Raw genomic sequence first — 18222 nt, 5'->3', positions numbered from 1 at the left:
CAGCTATAGAGCTAGCTATTTCGCTGTATTTACGATAAGACACGAAGTAGCTCTGTCGACATTGTGCCAGTTGATTCCGATTTATATGTCCACCGCATTGTGCTGCTCGTGGATTGTTTTGGCAAGCGGTAGACAACAGTAGAGCTAGCTAGGCACCATTTTAGGAAATCATGGAACATAATTGATCTGTACAGTTGGCAAACCAAGTTGGTTTTTTCTAACTTAGTAAACCAACCCTAGAAGACAAAGAGCATGAATTTAAGAGTAGAGTCGGCTCAAAGCATCGCTCAAGAGCACACGCTCAAAGTCTGTAAGGGCATATCTCCAAAAAGCTTGGAAAAACCCAGCCTAAATAGTAAACAACAAAATTCCTTCCTATACCAGATGATGAAACGCACGCTGTCTGGTTTGAATTTATTATTCATCGAATATTGATAAATACTTCATCATTGTTCAATTATTTAAAATATTAATGTGATGACTGAAGTGATGCTTAATTACATGCTTCTGCAAATATAAATACATGTTGCACATTTCCTCTGTATGAGTAAACAGTCTCAGTATGAGTTAAATAAAGCAATAAAATTTAATGAATTACGGTTGAAATAATTACGTAATATTTCTGTAGTAAACAGTTGAATTCTATTGAATAAACAGTCAGAGAATTAAATTTACTAGCTAATGTCAATCGTCAGCTTGAGTAGATTCCCCAAAATGTATAAAAATTCCTACAAATGACGCAGTTTTTTTAATTCTATGGAAAACAATACTCCAGTTGTAATAAGCGTTAACCTTTGTAGGTCAAAAATGAGTAATCGACATTCAGCCACTCCCACAAAATGAATATTTTGAGGTCATTTTCAAATCAATGTAATTTATATGTGAATTACTGAATGTGCATTTTTTGATGCACTTAGATATATTAGAAACTTATTATCTATTGTTCGAATTCCTATGCAAATTATTACGTGCTGCTGTCAACTATCTATCATGCGAAATGACTTTGGAGGGTGTAATGAGAATGATGACCATTGGAAGGTTAATTGGTAATACTGGTAATATAGTTATTCAGAGACTGGATTCTTGGAATAACTCATAACATTAACTTCTAGAGTATACATAAGGAGTGGTCGGTTGTTTCAAAAGAATTTCTAGAAGGAATCTGTCGATAGAGATCGTATTGCATTTCGTATTGGAATTGGCAGACAGATTCTCCCACATGTAGCACATGAAACTAGTAAGTTCGATTATGTTTTTGAAAGTTTCGATATTATATTTGGTCAATCGTGGTCATAATGCTGTGTAAATGACTGAAGCCCTTGCAAATGACGAAGATTATGATAGGGTCAGCTTTATGCGTCATCTGAAGAGAGAAGCTTCATCGGGAGACCATATTGAGGACAAAAACCGTCCATATGGCTGCCAAACGGAGTCGCTAGAGTTGCTGAATAAATTAAAGCATTTCATACCCGCTCCCTTACCAATTCTGAAAAACCAGTCATCATATGTGAATGACTCCATTTAAAATTATTCAAAAATATAAAATTTATGATAAGCACAACAATGTGAATGACAATAAGCTATGAAACAATGACAGTGGCTGATTTGCATGAAACTGCAGCAATCAACCTCGCTTACATCTAAACATTCGTCATTTTACCACAAAACATAATATTTTCACTTTCATAAATTATTATTGACCTATTTTCTTGTGCTGCTTGTTTACTACATCTTCATTCATAATTTCTGTTGTTGTATTTTTTAGACTCTATACATTGTTTGTTGTCATTAAGTTCCATGAGGCGTAAAATTTTTTTATATAATAAAGCCATTCGGATGCGACATTTGTTTGTGTAATTAATCTGTTCATGCCAAATATTCTCAATCATGTCTGAAGCAGAAGCGAATGAACCGATAAATTCCAAATGTTCATTTTTTTGAGTAGTTGGAATTTGTGTGGGGAATTTTTCGAGTGTGCTGATGACATGCGAGATTTTCGATGAATTTTTTTTTTGGCGGGAAAATGGAACTGAACATTAAAAATATTCAGCACAACTCATAATTCTTCAAAATCCACCAAGCCACTCTCATTTTTTGCGGATTAATTAAATTTCCTCACGCTTAATTACTCTAATTTACTCAATAGCACTGAAGATGTCAATGCTTGTGCCTTTTATGTGAATTCCTTCTTCACATACTATTACATAACTCACATTTTAACGAAACAGCGGTTGTTTTTTGAACCATCATAAACATTAATTCTGTTATCATACAAACATAAAAATAACATGAATGAACATTTTGAGCTGTTGCGGCAATTTAAATAATTAAAATCCATTAAAGTCTACTTCTGTCGAATACAGTTCTTCGTCATGTTGTTGAAGAGGGTTGGGGCTAATTGTTTATGATGTCTAACATTTTTAAACTCAATTTATGAAGAAACTTAGTAAGGTTATTGCAATTATCGCGCAAAATTTATCAATTCTAGCTTCATAATAGCTAATTCTATTGGTAAAGTCAGTTTTCGAGCGAAAAAATGCAACGATCCGCTTGGCAGAGCCGTCAGGGCAACCTCGCGTCTAACCATTCGACTTTGCTGTCCCCAAAGAACATACTGTGCTGTTCGGGTTATTAGAATTTAGTCATGGATAGCTGTTTGTGGTCTACAGTGGTCATTAGAATCAAGAATCTTAACGTGTCGTTGCTGAATTTTCTAAATAACTAGTCACTAACTAATCCAAGCCCAAACGGAATAAAATATGTTATAACTAGTTGATGGCAAGTTAATGTCTAGATGATGACTAGTTCTAACGTATTTTTGTCCACTCGGGAAGTCTGCTGCTAAATCACATATCGATTTCATTATACAAAACCATTTTGATAAGGATGGAATTAGTAGTAATGTACATCACTTGCGAGCAATGCCCTCGGTTGTTTGGGACATTAAAAAAAATTAATTGGGGGGTTGGGATGGAAGGAACTTTACTTTTTTCCATGAAAAATATGAGAAAAAATGTTGATACTTTTGTTAGGTAAATTAATGCGAGACATATGTGTAGAACCACTTACGAGGAATTCATATTCCTCTTCTTACAACCTTTCACCCTCGTTTACATATGAACTTAACTCACTTTCGTTATTATAAATAGCGCCACGCAAGTCATATTTTTTCCGTTTCCTTTGTGTTTTTTTCCTTAACAATTCAGCTCATGTGATTAGACCAGAATAGCATGTGTGTGCAATGGTAAGGAGTGTCGTCGAGCACCCCTGATGAGTGTTTACCATGAGAAAATTCACATTCTTTTATTATTATGATATAAATTTACCAAACCCACGAAAAACTTAGTTCTTTCACATTTTTTGTTCCTTTTTTTATTTATTGTCAAAAAAACTGATTGAGTTTGTTATTTTATGTTCTTTTTTTGGAGATTGATCAATAAAAGGATGTTTGTCCTTTGTAAATAAAGATTGTATCTATAGTTTTAGTCTGTGGGCATTGGGTGGTGTTAACAAAACAAACTATTAAAATTACTAATTCAGATCCGAAAGATCCAGAAGTTGATCCAGAAGATTTAGTTGAAAACTACAAATTGCGAGACTATAAACTTCTCTTATCGATGATGGAATGACAATTGTATGCCAGTGCATTGCTCGCATAACATTCTAAACACCATTAATTAAGCAAACTCAATAAAAATCAGCAAATCATCTCTATCTAGTCACTAATTTCTACAATTTCTAACAAATCGCTCTAGTTTAGAAATGCATTGAAGTACCATAATTAATAAATCATATCGCGACCCAATCTACTGTATCATATATCTAACATACAAGTATTTATGCTCGTTGTATGACAAATTAAATTTAAAAGAATAAAATGCAGCAGATAATTAGATTCAATTGGCTGTTAATGCATTCAATTCAAGAAAGAAGTAAGCATCTCGCACGAGATGTGAATAATCATGATGATTTCTTGACTCTTTGTTTCTATTTAATAATAAATTTAATCATGTCGTCAATAATTTATGCAGGCACATCATTAAATTTAATGAAAAAAACTAGAAATATGAGAATTAAATTCTTTATGTTTTGAGATGCAGACCCTTATTGAATGTTGATAGATTTATGAATTAAAAAGGGGTTACAGCATGCAGACAACACAAATATCATTGATAAAAAGTCATGTCTCATCTGCCTGGATATTAAAAATTGCCCTCAATTTGCAATTGCGTGCAAATATTAATCTTATCTCACTCACATGCTGTATAATTCACATGAATGCATTATGATTGTTTAAAAACCGCAAAAAATTGAATATTTAACGATTCACTGCAAATGCTTAATGCAATGTGACGTCTTCCAACCTCATAATGATCCATATCAAGATCGTTTCAATGATACTGCAATTATTTGAACTGACAAGTGTAGTTTTTCGTTGTTTTGTGCTGTTTGAATAAGTAGATATTATGTGCGAATTAATGAATAATGACACATATTTTTTACTTGACGAATTTACAGACCTTCTGGTGTTTTTAAATAGATAAGAGGTTGTTTTTAATTTCTGGGACAAAAGTACATATCAGCAACTACTGTATGTGCTGGAAAATTGAATTTCAAGCCTCAATTTTCATATTCTAGTAATCATGTTCGGCAAATATTTCATACTGCATTTGACGAAAAATACAGAACATACGAATTATGCCGACAGGAAAGCATTATTGAATATGGTAGACACAAAGGCGCGAGCAAACTTTATCTTCTTATACTGCACATATGCATGCTCAGACCAAGCACAGACATAAATAATTTTTTGGATCATGCAAATAGCAATCTCAGAATTGTAATATTTTTAGGAATTGTAAAAAATTTGAGGTTAATTACTATTCATGACTATAAAGTTTGGCATAAAAGTTTCTATCAACGATCGAGATCGCATTGTCGAATTGGAACAGGCTGTGATTAGTCGACGATATGTCTACGTTCGATCGTAGGTTGCATAAATATGAAGTATAAAATTAGACTTACGGTTGACTAATTATAGTTCAAGTTGACAAACAAGCTCTGACTTATTATCCTTCAGTTTTTTAGTTGCTAAGAGTTTAAAATTTCCCAATTTGCTTGGCTAAACCTTTAACAATTATTATCCAAATATTCAATTTCCTGCTCCAAATGATTTTCAAATCTCATAAAGTCATTTCCCTATACTTAATACCATCAAAGGTGAAATCACCAAAAAAAAAAGATCAAAATGTTTGTTCAGGTCTTTTTCATAATTTAATGTCTTATCTCCGAAAACAACAATAAATTTTACTTGTAATAGCTTAACATAATTTTATTTTCATTGTCTCTAAGCTATAGCTGTGCCACAAGGGATATATTCTCTCTCTTTTCTACCAACAACAGCAAAAAATCTTGACAGCAAACATAGGAAAAGTTATTACAATGAGCTTCATTCATTGTGACAGTAAAAGGTGTATAATTAATAAAAAAATAAGTAAATACGACAACGACCGCACTAGACAGATTCACTTCGCGTTATTCTGGACATTTTGATAATTGTTAAGTATATACAACATTTTCAAACGAATTTTTCTTTGCCATTTTCATTCCTGGATGGACGCCTAATGTATATTATTCATGCAACGTATCGTGACAATTGAGTGTGCCTTTTTTCAGATTTTTCATTTCTTTTTGGCTATGTGTTGGCATAATATAGAGTACAACCGAACATAATTTCTCAATGTAGGGGGCGTAAATCACGTGAGATATTAGCAATATGTTTTATTATAACACAGGGACTAGTCGGGAATACTCACGCAGTCTTTCATTACAACCGTTAGCGATTACATTGGGCGTGAATGTCTGGAGTTGAGTACATGGAAAAGTAATCAGTGGAAGCGTTGTTATTAGTCTGAGTGCTGAGAGAAATTATTCTTTAGGTTCTGGAAGGTCGTATTGCCCAAACTTTTTTGAAGGAACAGCATCAAGGGTATGGTCAAGAGTTGGAGGGTCATCCTCAGAATCTGAATCCTTGGTTTTAAAAGCCTGTGTTGTCCAAAATTTAGTGCCACGGCTTGACGTCAAGGGTATGGTTTGAAGAGTAGGAGGGTAAATCTCAGATTCCGAATTTTTGAGGTTCTAAGGCAGTGTTGTCTAAACTTTTTTATACCAAGACACACCCTGGTGGTACACCATGACCGCTATACTGAAGTGCTGTGACACTCAATTTGAGCTGAACTGTTCAAAGGTCTTAAGGGGTTTCAGAATTATTGCAATCATCTGTGTACCGCTCCTAATTCCACCCCAGATCAGCATCTCAAATTTGATTTTAACTTCAGACATCAATCAAAATTAAGTCATATATCATCACTTCCGAAACGATAAATAATAAATACATATTTTACAGTGAGTCATTGGCGCTGTTCTCTTGAGACTTTTAGAATTGTAAACACGTAAATATTTAAACACATAAAACTATTTGTTCTAAGAAAATTGCTACTATGAGATAAAACAAAATTATTGTCTTACAATAAACATCAACTGTACTTACAATGAAGTTTGAGGTCATAAAATATATATTTTGTTTGTTAAACAATCAGCAGTTTATTTATAATGGATTTCTTTTGTAAATTATTATGATCGGATATATATGAGTTGGAAGATGACTTTTAATTTGAATTTGTGAGTCAAAAATGTTGGTCAGAATTCTTTGAGTAATGGCAGACTTCATCAAAAGTTTAATGTCATAAAATCACTTGAGAATTGTAAACAAATGTTGGATTGAATTTGATGTTTTGATGGGAAAACTAATGATGAGTATTATTTGAAGAGAATATTGCAGTTCTAAAGTGCTATAAAGCAATGCAGCAATTAACTCATGAAGTAGAATATGTCAACTTCTGAGCAATCACTTCTGCAGTCAAATAGCTAAGCAACAATCCAGAAATCTCAAACTATTAGTTATACAAGAACAAAGTTTTGATTTATAACATCAATTAAACTGTCGACATGACAAGGATCTCCAAACTAAACACAATATTACAGCATGTCCTACAGTATGCAAACATTTGCTTGTTATTCCTAAACCATATCATCAAATATCCTTATTAATTTGACCTAAAATTCCCATTTCAATAACAAAAAACTCACTCAAGTAAAAAAGCTTGCAAAAAAGGAACAAAAGAAACTTCTTCCTTATACCAAAAGGGAGATCATCCAATAAATTATTCATGTTAATGCCTTTCTTCATCTTCCAATTACTTAACATTCCCCTTATGTAAATAATTTTAATATGAGTGTATTTTTTGCAAGCAAAAAGCTGGTCATTTTATGATCTACTTTAGCATCTCTTCACATATGCAACGTAAACAATGTATTTTGGGAATTTGTTCCTGTTTGAAATTTGAGACTTTTTTTGTTTGATGTTGTTGAAAAGAAAAATAAAATAAAAAAGTATTTTGAGAGTTTTTAAAGTAAGAATTTTTGTACCTTTCTTAACATCCTATGGACAATGAATACTTTACAAGTCTTTTAAAGCTTTATGGGAGGTAAATTTTGTTGTTTGTGAATGAATTTGATTTTGTCACAATTTAAGAATGTCTAAAGTATGAATGATACAGATGAAATGACTCCTACGATGGTGTTTATTTGAAATTGTATGAATCAAAATTTGACATTTAAAATAAAGGTTGAATTTAAGAATTTTTATGCTGCATTTAGTTTAAATAAAGCTTGATAAGTTTTCAATCAATTCAGTCAGATGCTGTCTATTTTGTCCTAATTTCAAACTACACAATGTGTTTCTAATATCCTCAGTTCTTACATAAGCTGATTGCTGTAACCTTCTCCGCATTATACTTTTTAAGTAGAGTTTCAAAATCATTACATTATTGATTTATGCTCTCTTATAAATATACAAACTTTATTTTAATGCATCTCAATATTTTTTCCCGTCCGAAAAATAATTTATTTTATTTTATTTTTCCTCAATTTAAGATTAATTGAAGGAATCTGAAGCAATGCATTGATTTCTTATTTTTTTGGCAGTAATCTTAAACAGATGAATTTTCGTTTCTGACCATTGAGTTTGACTCAAATAAATTCCAAAGCTTGATTTCGAATGGTTGAATGCCAATGACGTAAGCAGTTGACTGGAAAATTTAGAAGTTGGAGCTATTTAATTGAGGCTGTTTGAGAATAATTGAAGATTCTTATTAGCTACTTTCATTTTGATTGAAAATTTGGTAAAATCTACTTAGAAATTCACGAGTTTGTTGTTTTAGTTATCTTTAGATCCTGTAGAACCAATCGCTTAATTGATATGTTGTTAGTCATGGTCCATAAAAGGTTAATAACTAGACAAAAATATTAGTAAATAAGATCTTTATTGTTTGAAAATAGAAAACAAACTAAATGTTTACATGAAGGGGTCAGGAACTGTAAAAGGGGAAAATCAACTATTTGGTAGTTTCAAATACAATTTGAATATTAAATGACAGTTGATATATTCTATACACAATATGATTAAACCTCGAACAAATCTTAAATGAACCTAGTTCTAATGCGTGTTCAGAAGTTTAGAACCAACTCAAAATGCGCTTCATATTCCAATGTTTCACATCCTAAACATTCCCCTACTTATCATTGCCATTTCGTAAGGAAAATAATTTTTTTCTTTTTCCATTCTTTCGTTTCTATATCCTAATAAGATTTTAATGTATGCCTTTTTCTCTCAGCTATGCTTTGACTCTCAAGGTTCCAAACCAAAAAATGAAAATAAAAAATGATTAAATAATTTTTTCTCTGATTTTCCTCAGCAGATGTTTTCAAATTTTTCTCGGACTACGGAAGGCAAAAATAAAGCAGAATAAAAAAATATATCATTTTTCCTTCATCTTTTTCTTGAATGAATGAATGGTCATGAAAATAAAAAAATTAAGCTTCGACATGCATGATACTATGCAGACACATAAACAATAATACGCATATTGATTTTAAAATTTTACCATAAATCAACATGACTTCACCGCAATATTATAAACATTTGAGGCTTAATAATTATTATGTTCCGTAGATGATTATTGCTTGATGAAAATCGAAAGTAATTTTCCTTCTTTTTTTGATTACGAAATTTCTTCTAAATATTCACACACGTGTCCATTGACATGAATTAATTCCTTCACTCACATTTTCATCCAACAATAATACCCAAACAATATTATGTGTGGAACAATGCCAATGATGTAAGTAAAAGAAATTCCACACTTCATTAATATTCATCTGTTGATTCTGTTTCTGTTGTGGCTGTGTATGTAGGTCTTTATATATATATAAACTTTTTTTCATCCTCTTATTTGCTCAAGTTTATCTCATTTCTCGCTCAAGTGACAAAAGACAATTTATCGTAGGAAACAATTGAAAAGATTTTTATCACAGTCACAGAATCAAAGAAGAAAAGAAAATTTTTCTCATCGCCGCACCGTGAATCGTTTAAAAACGATAGATAGTGACAACTGTTGAGGAGAGTGAGATCTGAGGGGAGTTTTTGCATTAGGCGCATTTGTTAATGGATCATCTCAAGCGATACAAATGAAGTAGGCTCCTCCATGGAGCTTTTAAGGCAACGCTAAACCTCTTTAACTAATACCAAATTAAAGCCGCGTCCGTTTGCAGACATATGCACATCAATTGGCCTCTACATGCTCTTATTTGGTGAAACTAGACATCAACTGGACATTAACTAGTTATAACGTATTTTTGTCTACTCTGGAGTAATGTGAAGTTTGTATCACTAGGAAACACAAAACCCAAGCAGCACAATGTAGCGAACTGAAATTGGCCGGATAAGCTGTCATGGAGCCATAAAGTATCGATATCATGGCAAATATGCTTTATTGCTCAGGAAAGCTAGTTCAGTCTTGATGTTCAGTTTAAGTTTGAATCGGTTAATGCAAAGTTTATCAATCATTTGACTTTACAGGATCTATCAGCTTGAATTTTGCATTCAAAACAGGCTATAAATGATAATTCATTAGCAAAATCAAGTGCAAGACTCAGAAACTTAGTCAACTTAGCACTTTCTTGATAAATCTCACTGTAAACTTAAGATCGTGTCATGCAAATCTTGGCTAAACCTTCAATTTGTCTAGGAAATTAACACAAAGATGATCAACCACTTATCCATCAGCAATGCACACCTTTCTGTCATAATTTACTACAAAATAATCAATCTTATCTCTATAATGTCGACACTTTCTTCAAAATATACAGTAATGAACATTTATTGATGAAAAATTCGTGACTGCATCCCACAATTATTCACTAAAACCCGCAGATTTTTCAATTTTCTAAAATTTCAAACCTCCACAATGTTTTAAAATTTTTCAAGCTTTCTTAATCTCAATGTAACATCCAGCCAAGCATATAACCAAGTCAACATAATGTCTCATTAAATTTTTATATAAAATGTTGCACAAAGCCTCAATCATCATCGCAACAAGTGTATGCGAATATTTTGCATAAATATAAGACAAGGCAATTTAATATCATCACGTTTGACGCCTACCAACTTCCTAAAAATAATTTTATTATTATTGATTACGTGAGGAATTTTTCATGAATTTTATCTAATGTGTGAATTTTATTTTTGTTGCAAAATATGCCTGACATCTCTTAATAACGAGATTATTATCTCACGATTAACTTCACATAGGAATTTGCCGCAAAAACCAAACATCTGACTGCCAAATGTCAGAGCCTGAATTGTTTGTGTATCGCGGTTTTGAGGCTGATAAAGCAAATCAGTTGATTTTTTTTCGCATGTTTCTTTTGTAGATTCTGTTTGACATTGTCTGGCGATGAACTTTAGTCTGTCTGAGGTGAAAATCTTATCAGTAGAGTTTTTGAAATTAATAATGTGTAATATTATTTTAAGCTGTTGACAATAAGAATTTTTGTAGATTTTTTGATTGATGAATATTGCTTTTTAAATTTGGAATTGAATTGAAATACATTCAGTTCCGAGCGACACAAATTAAGAAAGCTCCACATCGGAGTTTTAAAGGCTCCACTAAATGTTGACCGACTGAGCCCTGATGGCTGATTCAGACTTGGATTAACACCCACATTTAAGACGAAAAATCCAGTTTACTGCATTGCATTGCTCGGAATCATTTCTGAACGCAAATTTCAAAAATGATTACACAGAATCTGATGTTATTTGACAATTTGACATTTTCAATTCAAGGCAGTTAACCGAGTGATGAATTTTATGAAACATCAGTACAAAATGCCACTTTGCACTTGAAGAATGACTTTGTTAAAAAAAGAATCTCTTCAACAAATCACTCCAAAGTAATAAATCATTATAAAGAATTCGTTCTAAGAATTATTTCTTTTTGATCAAAAAGCCATGAATATTTCATGAAGCACCTTGAAAATTAGCATGTATTTATTCCTTCATACATTTATGCACTTCTGCGCTTAATTTATTCCACAATTGTTGTTGCCAGAAATCATTTTGTGTACAAATGTTAAACAAATTGCAATAAAATATTGTTGATTTTTTAAAATATGACGATCGAAGCTGTTTGTGAATTTCATTGCCGAAAATAGCCAGTCAGTGTTAAAACACTTAACTCCTCATATCAGTAACAATTAAATTAATTTTGTTTATGGCTCTCAAAGGAATCATTAGTTCCTCACTGCTCCAATTAACTACATTATCTTGACCTTTTTTTTCGAGTCATAACCTTTAAATTATGATTTAATGAATATCTAAGCAATTACATCCAAGTTTTTAATAGTTTACAGCATCTGATGTTAAAAAATTAATTACAAACTTAACATCGTTAAAAGTAATGCACAATAAAATATAATCATAAAGTTTCCGAACAATTGTGTTGCTCGATCACGTGTTCAACTTAGTTTTTAACAAACAGGCAGCAACAAAACAAAAAAAAAGTTGTAAAAAGTATTATTTTTAAATTAAATCGAGAACAATCAAATTATATCGGTAATAAATTTGCTCGCGACTCGACGTGAGTCATTGACTAATTGACAAGCAGTTAAATTATTTAATTGATAAAAATTGAAATTTTTAAAATATTTGCATAGTTAAGAGATTAAAATTTATTTGCTTGTGACTTTATGATTGTTAAAACAGACATCAATTAATATGACTGCTTAAGTGATATGTCTTTATTTTTAATATTGCGTATGAGAAAGTGACTTGAAATTTATAGATAAAAATAATCGTGTTGACACAATTTGAAGATGAGATTGTCATTTTACGATGGGATTTATTAGATGACATTTAGTGCAAATTCCTGCGATTAAATCGAGGATGATTGTCATGGTAGACTGAATTTAAATACCCAATCATTTGGATATTTAATCAGAATTGAATATTTTTATTGTTAAAAGAGTTTAAATGTGAAGAAAAGTCTGAAAAAGTCTTTAATTAAAGAGATATTGAAAGTGTTTTAGCAACTTTGAATTTGAACTATCTAAAGATACAATTTGTAAGCATATCTAATTGATAATTCAACTTGACTTTCACTTAATGCAGTTTGGCAAGAATTGAGACACAGGTACTCAAACAGGAAAGTCTAGAAATTGTAAATTTATACAATTTTCTGAAATTTATTTGAAAAAAAAAATTGTGAAAATCAATGAGTGATTTAGCTTAAGTTAACACTGCAGTCTAAAGCTAAAGATGAATTATTATAATTACTAAAATTTTAGAGAATAACTCGTAAATATCATTCAAAATATGATACAAATATAGGGAATGTCTAATATTTTTGTATGGAATACATTCGGAGAACTCCGAATTCCATATAGCTACATGGAGCAAATGCCCGAATTTCACAACATTCATAACAGATTTCAAAGCAGAGCTCAAAATCTACTAATCTAATCTAATCATTTGTCTGTGCAAATCCCAACCAGATTTTGATATTTGCTTTCAATTCTAATTTCAATATTTCAAAACTCTATAATCACTAATTACTTTCCCATGTCAGTGAAGAAATCTGTCTAAACGAGTCTGAACCAAAAACTAAAAAATTCAAGATCAAAAATTGACAGTCCAAATAAAACAGAGTTAAAACTTCCATCAAAACTCTTTGAATTTCATCCATCAATTACTCAATAGAAAGACCTCCAATTTTTTTTTAAAACAAAGATCCTAATTCCTCCGATTATCAAAAGGAAACTAGACAGATGAAAAGAAAAGTAAAAAAAAAAATCATAAACAGAACGAAAATATTTCCCGTATTTCACAGACCATCAAGAAACATGTTTGTCGATATCACGGCTACCTATTAATAAACTAACATGAAATCATACATCCCATTTAGTCTTTTAAAAATGACGCAATCTCATCGTTTAGATGAAGAAAAAGGCGGTAGTAATAACATTAAAGTTTAATTCAATACAAAAAAATGTTATGATTTTGCTGCTGCTGCTGCTATTTGGATTTAAATAAACTCATAAACTATTATTCTGATTTATTAATTAGGCACGCAAATTGCTTACAGAAAATATAAACAATAATTTCTCATATCGAAATTAATTATTCATATAAAGTCACTGAACTTATTAATTTGTAAATAATGAAGTGTTTTCTGGACTTATCAGTCATTTACGACATAACACAAATGAGTGGTAATTTGAAGCTATGATTAAGCCATATGTGACGCTAAATTCTAAAAATGGAAGATGGAATTTTTTAATATTTTTTTCGGACTTTGGTGAACTTTATTTTTTTTTCTCAATTTTTTGTTTTGTTTTGCTCAAAAAAATACGTTTGGCGGAACCGATATAAAAACAGGTTTTTGCTCAATTGCTGTTTATTGTGGTCTCTCTGACGAACAATAACAGAACGAAAGAAAAGATCAGACTCAAAATATTTCTTCACGCAATTCTTTACTTTTTGCCTTCTTAATACTTAAGACTTTCGATTTCTCATGATGAGCATGTTTCTCTTTCTCTCGAATCTGTTTTGTGGTCAGTTTTCTATTCAAATCCGCAGATTTTAGAAACAACAAAACTCAACATAATTTAATTCACGGAAGCATAAACATTTTCTCTCTGGAAACTTTTTTTTTCATGTTGCGTAATTTTTTGTACAGCATAGCTTGCTCTATGATCATGAATACAGCGAATATGATGAGAAAAAAAAGATAATCATTAAGAGAATTTTTTTGTTTATTTTTGAACCATTGCCAAAGGCTGTTGCATGGAATATGAACTTGAGGAAGGTCTCTAAATTAATTCAAGCCAAAAAATGAGATTTATTCAACCTAAAAGGCTGAATAATTACAATTTTACATCTATAATAAATTTTTTATTACATTCAGCATGTAACAATTGGCTTTTATTATAGTCGATTATCGTAAGAAGCTTCTTGGCTACTCACCTTGTTGGAATGTAATAGCTACGAATAAGACTGAAGCTCCAAACAATAAAATTCCTCTTTTTGCCATAATTTCAATTTTTTTTAAATTTTTTTTCTTCACAAATTTAAGATTTTTTTAAAATAATTTTTTATGCAATTCCAATATTATTTTTTGTCAATCACAGAATATATTTTAAGAATTCGCGTAAGTCAATAATATTATTTAAGAAACAGAGACGGAAAGTACTTGTACGACTGAAGCGCGCAACGGTCAAAATAGCAATGATGAGAATATATTTTGTTGAGTTCGTAAACTGAAATTACTTCTCATCGCTCATACTTGCTGCTGGTTGTTGTATTTTTTTTACGACTACAACAAAAAAACATTTTTCTTTTCTTTCTTACATGTGCGCGACTCTCAAACGATACACAACTCTTCCCGCATGCTTTCGAGCATTATTATTACTTTGTTTTGTATTATTGTTAATTCTGGAGAAGCAAAAGAGAGAAAAAAAAGCTTAAAAGTTGAAAAACAATAAACACAAAATTTTGTGCTTTTAAATTCGATAAAAAACTTAAGTTTTGTTCTTCAAGTCTTAAAGATGAAGTTTTTTGATTCAGTAAATGAAATTTCCTTTAAAACTTTTACTTTTCTTCTTCGTATTACAGAAGAAAAGATTGCGTTGGACCAACATTAATGCCTAAAGCTGTTTTCATGGAATTTAATAAAGAATTGTTTTTGTGAAATCTTGCAAATTGTTATTCATTGAATAAATTTTTTGGCTGCTGATTTTTTGTTTAAAAACATCACATAGAAGAAAATGAGAAAAGTTATTTAAAAAAGGTGTCCTTTTTTCGGTCAGTGGGATGTAAATTAATTTATAATTTTCTTAGGATCGAGGGATTGACTTAATGATAATAGGAATGGCCTGATACCGCTTGATACAATGTCAATAAATTTCTTGAAGATATTTGAGTTGTCCTTAAAGAAAAGTTATTAAGTAGTTCTAAGAATCTATATAAATTATAGGCGTCGTCAACATATGATGATCAAAATTGGACAAATGTAAACAAATAAAGCTTTTATGTTATAACGAATTCAGCTTCTTGTTATACTTTATATAAATGGTAAGTAACCTGTGTAACGCCAAAATTGTTTGGAAATGCCATGAACCGTATGCCGTATATGGGCAAGGTGTGCCGTGACTAGGAGTGTCGATTGCAAACCTTAAGTATTTTGGATTTAAGGCATTTTGTAAAGATTTACAAGATTTACCGAAAACCAAAATTATCGACAGCCCTAGCTCATAGCACAAAAAATATTCGACAACACTGCTATGGACCAATGCAGATTATAAAAATTTGTGAGTTTTTCTTGAGATTATTAATCTATAGATGAATTAAAAATGGAGATGCATCGGTGACCTTCAGATCCACCAGAAATAAATGACTAGCTACCAGACAGGGTCAAGCTAGTTTAATGATCGTAACTTTTTACAGACGTAAACTTTTACTAAACTTACTCAATTTCGATTAAATGGAAAGCTTTAATGCTTGAATATTTAATGTCGCAATACAAATTAACTACCTACAAACATTTTTCAGTGTCGAAGGACTCATTTAGTTCCGTTTATTGGCAACATGTGTCGAGCACTCAAGTTTTCTGTTTACTCACTTGTACTGTTCTGATATATGTAAATAGATTGACTTATTTGTATGGAAAGCAAAGAACTAAGTGTTTCGTTTGAAGTCTTCGATTTAGATAATTGAGTGATTCTTTGAATTAGGCACTTGTCATGTAATTAAGAGGGGGTGACTTTGAGTCCCCTTTGGGCTATGTTGTGGGTTAGTGTTCTTTTTCTCTAGAACCTAAGTTATAGAAAGGTTCCGAACATTAAATTAGCATGTAACCAAAAGTATAATGCACATACCTGGTATTAGGCAATTACTTCTACTAGAGTCAATACCGCAGGAAGTCAAACCTTCTGGGTTCTACATAGATCATTAATTAAAAAAAGGATGTTATTATTGTGAAAGAGTTAGTGACACATTCAATCTAATTAATGGAATTCTACCGATTCTAGTTCCATGTCAAATAAAATCAGTTCTTATCACCAATTAAATTTTACAGTATTATTATACGAATGAGGACATAAAATATATTGTTGCAATAAATGTCTACAATTTCAGTCAAAAAATCGACTATTGTCTTTCATATCATTTATCTAAAATTTACATTTTTATGACATCTCATAATGCTTGCATAGAAATCCACAAATCGTAAAAGAATACATTTTTAATAGATATCAGTAGTAATTTTACCATTGTTTATGGCATCAAAAGTAGTTTCTACCTTGACTGTCTTACGTATTTGTCACATTGTATAAAATGTTGAGGAGGTCTTCATGTACTTTATGTCGTATAATCAGCAGCGTTGTTAAAAATTATGATTTGCTATCACGTCACATGCTTCGCTCTTAATAATATTAATAATAACATTATGAATATGAAAGTATTAAATAAAAAAAGTCGAGGAGTGTCCTCAACAGAGAGAGAAAAATGCGTAAAGAAATTGATTTTTTTAGTCAGGCTAAAGTGGACATCAACGGTCTGTTGAAATTTTTAGGGTGAAAATTCCTTTAGCTTTGACCGACTTAGCACACATTATGAATGTTTGTTTCCTTTCCCGATTTTAGATTGAGAACAAATACTTTAAGCTTTTCACATAAATTTCTGATGTCGAGAAACGGAAAATGCTTTTCGTGGCTGATATAATTGGTTCATATTACTATCGATTATATTTTCTCCCCTTTTTGTGCTGTAATCTTCAAGTAATAGCACATATTGTATGAATTGAATAAAAGAATTTCACTTAACACACCTTGTCGGCCTCCATTCTCACTCTTCTTATGTTGAGAATTTGAAGAATTTCTTTCTCATTGATTTACATATTTATGCAATATATAAGAGGTGTAGGAAGTGATGAAAAATTGGGATTGTTCAAGGTGACTGATGATGTAATGTCTGTTGTATTCTTTAAAATTTTATCGCTTTTGTTCAGATTTTTTTGTTCTGTCAACTATAAAATTGTTGGTGGACTATGATGGTGATGATTTCTGGGGAGAGATAAACTGATACTTTAGATGCAGGATAATACAATAAGAAAATTGCTTAATTGACGTTATTGCTGTATTCAACGTTACTAAATTTAACGTACTTTTACTTTTTAAATTTTTTTACAAAATTTAAATTGAATTAAATTGAAAACAAATTTTCGATGTTCACCCTTCAAATTCTCAAAAGACAATGCTAAAATTTTTGAATTTTGGGCAATTTATATACGAAACTTTTGGCGCCAAAAACATTTTGTTTCCATAATCGACCTTATTGCTCTTAATTATGATTTTAATCAAGTTTAATTAAGCCTCAGCAATCTTTATTTGCATAAAATATGAAGAAAATGTATTACGTCAATACTATTCGACCGTCACCAATTCATAATGAGCTAATAAACTTTGATAAGACACCCAGTGCAGGTTGCATCCAATTTTATCATGTTTCATTTAGCCTACGATGCAATCCAGTATATTAATTTCTGTATCAATAAAACTCAATAGATAATGACTAAATACTTATTGTACAAGCTTTATACACATACATTGAACATTATCTATGGTTGTAATTGAGATTTATTAACTGTCTAGAACTTTTAAATTGCTTACTTTGTAAAAGCTTAATACTTTTTTTGTTTGTGCAAAAAACATCCAGCAGTAGAATTTTTCAGAACATCCAATACATGTAAGTGCATTATTAAGCACATA

At 31.1% G+C, this 18222-nt stretch overlaps 2 protein-coding genes across 4 annotated transcripts in view; one reads left to right on the top strand and one right to left on the bottom strand.

The window, feature by feature from the left end:
- LOC139090916 (UPAR/Ly6 domain-containing protein twit-like) overlaps positions 1–14689 on the bottom strand; it is a 32380-nt gene extending 17691 nt beyond the window's left edge. Inside the window, exon 1 of one of the 2 annotated variants that reach the window (XM_070640800.1) lies at positions 14423–14689. In XM_070640800.1, the coding sequence (XP_070496901.1) occupies positions 14423–14489 (67 nt within the window). In that variant the 5' untranslated portion in view covers positions 14490–14689. The remainder of the gene's footprint in view (positions 1–14422) is intronic. The other variant, XM_070640802.1, reaches the window with a different exon arrangement.
- Positions 1–18222, top strand: part of LOC139090911 (glyoxylate reductase/hydroxypyruvate reductase-like) — a 44411-nt gene that overhangs the window by 19918 nt on the left and 6271 nt on the right. Inside the window, exon 1 of one of the 2 annotated variants that reach the window (XM_070640796.1) lies at positions 18089–18199. The exons of the other annotated variant lie outside the window; for it this stretch is intronic. The gene's annotated coding sequence lies outside the window, so the exon portion shown is untranslated. Of the gene's footprint in view, positions 1–18088; positions 18200–18222 lie in introns of those variants that run through there. 2 annotated transcript variants of the gene reach the window in all.

The sequence above is a fragment of the Chironomus tepperi genome, unplaced genomic scaffold (assembly GCF_022539635.2).
Source record: "Chironomus tepperi strain 1889 unplaced genomic scaffold, CSIRO-AGI_Ctep_v1 contig_223, whole genome shotgun sequence".
Taxonomy (NCBI): Eukaryota; Metazoa; Arthropoda; class Insecta; order Diptera; family Chironomidae; genus Chironomus; species Chironomus tepperi.
This window is presented reverse-complemented; position numbering and strand designations above follow the sequence as displayed.